At 49.9% G+C, this 6122-nt stretch overlaps 1 protein-coding gene across 1 annotated transcript in view; it reads right to left on the reverse strand.

Annotated features, from left to right (window-relative positions):
* LOC103618078 (arf-GAP with dual PH domain-containing protein 1) overlaps positions 1–6073 on the reverse strand; it is an 8811-nt gene extending 2738 nt beyond the window's left edge. The window contains exons 1-9 of the mRNA XM_008636436.2: positions 5129–6073; positions 4822–4988; positions 3708–3838; positions 2723–2814; positions 2542–2624; positions 1731–1843; positions 953–1099; positions 465–548; positions 49–111 (exon numbers count right to left, since the gene is read on the reverse strand). Coding sequence (XP_008634658.2) covers positions 49–111; positions 465–548; positions 953–1099; positions 1731–1843; positions 2542–2624; positions 2723–2814; positions 3708–3838; positions 4822–4988; positions 5129–5226 — 978 coding nt within the window. The 5' untranslated portion in view covers positions 5227–6073. The remainder of the gene's footprint in view (positions 1–48; positions 112–464; positions 549–952; positions 1100–1730; positions 1844–2541; positions 2625–2722; positions 2815–3707; positions 3839–4821; positions 4989–5128) is intronic.
* Between the last annotated feature and the right edge of the window lie 49 nt (positions 6074–6122).

A 6122-nucleotide genomic window follows, 5' to 3' on the forward strand; every position in this document is an offset into this window, starting at 1 on the left:
CGTGCTCTGGCAGGCCTCTGTTAGATTTTTTCTACCATAGCAGCTCACCTTGGGACCAGTCTTCTCCATGTATCCCTCCTTCAAGAAGTTTCTCGTCAGACGATTTTTAATCTGACAAAATGGCAAGAGTAACATTCACTTAGCTGTGCTTCTTGGCTATTCATTTCCCCCCTCACCCTTCTATTCCCCCAAACTCAGTCACCTTCTGTTGCAGTGGGGATACCTTCTAAATTTATATTTCCCAGACTGCCTAGCTAGCCATCACTTCTGCCTCCAAAGTGCCCAGAAACAGCAGAGAGTGGCTGTTTTCTGACCACCACAAGCCCTTTTAAAAACACCTTCTCATCCCTCTATCTTTACACTGCAATTTCCACTTCTGTACCTGGGGTTATAATAGTAACTAATGAGCTCTTTTATCATAAAAGCAGCGGGAGACTCGGCATGGCGCTCCAGTGCTGCCTTACCTCATTATCGCTGGCAATGGGAAATGCTACCTTCAGGTAATGGAACTGCACGGAGCGGATGGCATTGAACCAGTCCACTACCTCCTGAGAATGGAACAGGACAGGACAGAAAGCTTAGCCAGAGCAACAGTGGGCCATCTCAATTCACCCAGCTGCACCCAGCCCTGTGTTAACTACAAACACAGTCAGCTCTCCCTCCGCAGCATCTCCCTGACATGCACACAGCCAGAACAGCTGCCCCATTCCCCACATGCACAGGCAGCGCATCTTCTGTAGAACTCCTCCCACACAAACCAACTCAGCCAGTGCTCCTGCCCTGCTCCCTGCAGCAAAACTCTCTCAGAGATACAAAAACACAGAGCCAGAACCCCCACCCTATTACCTACAGCATCTCACACACCCCATCCTACCCATGCTTCGCACTATTTAATATCAGCTCTTCAAAGCACCTCAATGGCTTTGCAGTGTTTGATGCTAAAACCAGATACCTTTCCACTTTCATGGTAGACAAATATATTCCGGGTCTTATTCTCTTTGAGATAGGTGATCTGCAGGCCATTGGGGTTCCCAATCTTCTCTGGCTGGAATGTAGCATTGATGACATCTATTTTAACATTGATTTTGGGTTCTTTGGCCTGAAAACAGAATGGCATTGATCATGCATGAGCAATCCTAGAAGGAAAGAGACCTGAGCTACTGACTAAGTGGGGTAAGGCAGGGTCAGAGGCTTGACCCAGGTGGAGAACCTTGCACTTGGCTTTTTAAACCTTCTGAGGTTCATATCAGCCCACTTCTTGAGCTTGTCCAGGTTCTTCTGGATGGCATGTCCCACTCCTCCCTACCCTGAGCCATTCCCTCTCTTGTGACAGCATTTTACCTCTTGACCCGCTCATTTCAGAGAGATGAACAAGCAGAAAATAGCCCTCCTCAAAACCAACTAGAGAAAAGGTTTTTGCCAACTTGACTCACAGTGGGGTGAGGTTGGTTCCAGGAATGGTGCAGGATTATACATTCAGGCAAATGAATAGGAGTGAAGTGAAAGATCAGTCCTTTTCTCAGGAGTGAGGGAAGCACAAAGGGAGAACATGAGGAAAAGTCACTCTGACAGTAGGAAGGGGACCTCCTTAGTGACATGTTCTGTTATCATCCCTGAGCTGGGATGAGCAAGGCAACCTCAGAAACACGCGTAGGAAATCAGAACGTCTCTGTGACCCTGCTGCTCTGGGTGGAGTACACACTGAGGTGGGAGTTGACCACCATACTCACATCCTGCTTGGTGAAATACTTCAGACATCCCTCTCTCTCAGACAAGAGGAACTTGCGGGGTAGGAACTGCCCGTTGTCTCGACCTCGCTTCCAAAGGATGCCTTCCTTCACCCCTTGGAGCAGAAAAGCCACTTTTAATAGCATTCCCCCACAGGCATGGTAGGCATCAGAGAGCTGCATGCAGCCCGGGGCCCAGCCACCCCTCTGGGGTAAAGCACATGATGGACTATGGCTGAGAATAAACACTTCAGATGCTTCACCTCTGACTTACAACTGAAGGTGGTGTTCCCATGTTTGCAGCGCAGATAAAAGCTCACCAAAAGACATTCCCAGATTCTTCCCACCTCCTAGTCCAGCTCCCACTACTATCTCTGACAGTGTAAGAGCTTTCTCCTGTGCACAGTAGAGTCCTGGCCCGTGTAGACTCTGGTGTGGGACCAGAACTCTTCCTGCTTGACTCTGCAGGCCCTTGGGCTCTGATGCCCTTTGTCACAGGACTGGCAGTGGCATTTCAAGGACAACTGCCATGGTTAGAGGGGGTGGCATGCAGCAGGACAGGAATTTCTTATTGTAGATGTCTGTCTCCACCAGGACACCAAATGCCTTTGAAAAATGCCAGCTGGTAACACCAGGCTTTTAAGGAACCTGTGGCAGTGCCAGCCTATGTTGCCCACAATTTAACACCCCCAAAACTAAGCCCTGTAAGTACCAGTTGGGTTCTCAGGAGTACTTCTGGAGACACCTCATGATGCTCAAAAGTTTCCAGCAAAGGCAACAGGCAGGATGTTTTGATGCTGTGTTCTGCTCTTACCATCAGAATATGGCAGCTGTTTTCCCGGCTCAGTAAATTCTTTACGTTCATATTTGGCCCGTATCCACTGTTCTCTCAGCACTCTATGGAGAGAGGTGACAGGTTGCTCAGAAACAAACTAGAGGAATCAGAGGAACAGAGAATTGCCCTTCCCCCTTTTCTTCTGTATGCAGCAACTTACTGGCAGTCATTGTAGGTTGGCTGGTAATAGTAAATAGGGATGTGAGCTTCATATATGGCTTTAGTCACAGCATTCCCATGCTTGGCCAGAAACTGCAGAGTTAGACAGAGAGTTAGTGCCTTGCCTTTGGTGCAGACTCATGGTGGACCTTTTCTTTCCTGACCCACTACAGGGCTACATGCACAACAAACTCTAATGGAGCATTCTCTTTCCCCTCCATTGCAACGTCCCAGCAGTCTGGCTGCAGGAAGGTGGGTCTCAAAGGTCTCATCTACTCTCAGACATTCCACTGATTGCACCTGAATCGACAGAGTGCCATAAATGTCACTTCCGTAAGGCTGGGTGCACACGCATTCAGTGGATTTGCTGCCATGCCCCACGTCTCCTGGAGAGTTCAACAACAGCTCTGCAATGCCATCTGGAAGGACATTCCAAACCTCTTCAGTCCTTTTCCAAGGAGCAACAAGACACAGATTATTTTATTTGGATCTCCAGAAAATATTTTCAGTCCCTTGAAGATTAGTGAGTTGAGGGGGCTGTAACAGGGAGAAGTCAAGTTCCGATAAACGCCATTTTTCAGAGATCATATTATATCTGAAAACTCTTCTCAGAGAATGGAATTGCCCAAGATTTTCCCCTTGGACTGCTAAAATCAGGAGGAGACATTGATGCTGGATGGTCTTGGCAAGTGCAAAACGAGTAATCTGAAGTAACAAAGATCCTAAACAGTAGTAAGATACATTCCAAGAGCTCTGCATTTGCCATAAAGTAAAAGGGTATGAGGAGACATATAAGGCAAGTGTATCCTCCCTCTCCCAGTGGGTTAAGGGAAGTCATCCCTGATAGATTATCACGAATAGAAAAGGGACTGATTAAACCACATTACATTCCAACTGTGTGAGGTCAAAGGGCTGATTTTGCCACGACACTGAGTGCATAGCCTTGTCCAAACCACCTGACATACCCATGGGGATAAAGATCTCACCTGCACCTGAGCATCATCCCAGTAGTCCATCTTCAGGGATTTGACTTTGCTGATGCTAGGGATGTTGCGGTGAATTCCTGAACAGCTGAGGCATATAAAGACACCCAAAGTAGATGATGCCCAGTCAGGATCTGAGAATATGGAAAAGGGTATAATTATAAAGAAGTGGCGAATTTCCCTGGGAGATATGCCTCACCTCAGAACGTAGTCCTGAGAAACAGGGAGCTGGGTAACCAGAGTTTCATCCCAGCTGATTAATAATACCAGAGGCATGGAGGCCAGCCAGGAAAAACCACAGCTATTAGTCCCTCATTCCTTGTTCCAATCACTTTGACTGAATTTTTAATGACCTATATCTTGAAAAACTCCAAAGTGCTCTGTGAACTCCCTTTGTGTAAAGGATCACACAGACAAAAATGAAACCACCTCTGGGAAAAGACCCCAGGAGCTGTTTAGTGTATCACAGCAACCCCCTAACAGTAATTAGCTCAGGAAGTGGAAACAACCTTGAATCTAAAACTCTCCTGAAATAATTGAATAGGGCAAAATGGTACTAATTTGCCCAGTCTTAATTTGGCTTGGGTGATACACTCCTTTTGGGGGCGTATGATGGGTGTTTTAGCAGCACTCAAACTGGGCACCCTTCTGAGAGGGCAAGCCTGTCAGGAAAGGAAATTTCCTAGGCAACTGTGGCAGGTTGTCAGTTCAGAGCTGAGTCATGGCGGAGACAATGCCCTCCTGAATCATGCCTGCTTTCTGGAGCAGTTAGGGTTTCACTGGGAGCTTTCCTGTCAGGTCCTGACTGGGCATGACCTTGATTTGCATTTGAGATCTGACATGACTACAACCCACAGTGCTGCAGCTATGCAGCCCCTGCTAGTCTGGCATTCCTACATCCCTGTCCTTCTTCCCACCAGTGCTAAGGCAGCATCTTCTCCCTCCTCCCTTGCCAACCCACCTCCAGGGAGAGGAAATGAATACCCAGAGCGATGCCTCCCCTTTCTCTCCACCCGAGGCTCCTGCGCAGTCCAGATAGCCAGCACTAAGTGGCTGCTAGCCATCAGCCCCAGCTCCCTGCCTCCAACTCTTCCTCCAGCATCCTTCAGGGACTCACCTGGCTTCCCGCAGTCTGCACACAAAGAGTTCTCCGCTCTTTTCCACACTTCCTTCAGGGCCTTCACGCTCCGCTCGTTCCCTCCAGCCATCACCTCGGAATGATATCCCTTCAGGCAGGGCAGGGCAGGACAGGGCCGGGAGGGCAGCTGCCTGCACTTTATGCACCTGCAGGCCAAGCCACTGCGTTATCCAGGTGAGAAGGAGCCACCAGAGAGACGAGCTCTGGCAGACAGAGGGAAAAGAGGAAAGCAAGAGAAGTCTAAGGTTAAGGTTAATGGAAAGGGTACAGAGGCCTGGCGGTGCACCTGAGCCGGCCGAGCACAGGCAGGGGCAAAGAGGCTGGAGGTTGAAGTGCACCCAGACTGTGCATGAGGAGTGAGGAGGAGGAGGAGACCTGCCCCATGGGCGTGGAGGGAAGTGCAGCAATTAACCACAGAACTGGTTTTTCCGCATTTCTTCTGGTGAAAGGACAGGCCAGGAAAAGCGCTCATGCAGCAAGCAAGCTGATAAAGGAAAGCTGGCTGTGGACAAGGGACTGCCAGGCTGTGACAGGACTCCTGTCAGGACTCGTCATGCGCTGTGGGCTGGTGGGGCTGGGTTTGGCTGCCCCCGCACCATTTCAGAAGTTTCCACCGAAGTCAGCTGGCCACCACATAGGCATTACACTCATTTTTAAAGGCGAAAACAGGGAAGCAATAAAGGTTCAGGAGTTCAGCCAATGTCACTCTAAGCCATCAGAATATGGCAGTCTTGATGCCCCCACCAACTCATGCCAGTACCTCTCTCCACCACTACAGAAACCACGGTTGTCCAGCCATATGCTGCGACTAGAACACTCGGCATCAGAGCCAAGACCTATCTCCACAATTGCCTTCCCTGGATAAGAGGAGCAGCACATGCTCTGCTAACACCAAGAAATGACAGTAGCTTGAAATAAACTCAGAGCTCTGTTGACGAAAGCTCAGCCGAAGAACTGCAGATGTTAACTATTCGGAGGAGTGACATTTATTAAAGACGTAAAACACTCTGGAGTGTCAGAACAAGTCTTGGGGCTGTGAGATCGGGTGCTACACTGCAGTGTCCGCACAAGGCAGCGGCACAGAATCTTTTGCCGGGAGGAAACTGAAGACGAGTGTAGCTGGAGGCTCCCACGCCTGAAGCAAACCCCGTCCACCGCAGGCTGGACGCCAGGGCCGGGAGCAGGCGCAGGCGAGCTCCACGGCGGGGCCGCTTGGTGCCGCCCGGGCCGGCCACCGGCGGACAGAACGCGCGGCGTTCCGCCGGAAGGGGCGGGCGGCA

This window comes from Corvus brachyrhynchos, unplaced genomic scaffold, assembly GCF_000691975.1.
Source record: "Corvus brachyrhynchos isolate BGI_N302 unplaced genomic scaffold, ASM69197v1 scaffold56, whole genome shotgun sequence".
NCBI classification, from domain to species: Eukaryota; Metazoa; Chordata; class Aves; order Passeriformes; family Corvidae; genus Corvus; species Corvus brachyrhynchos.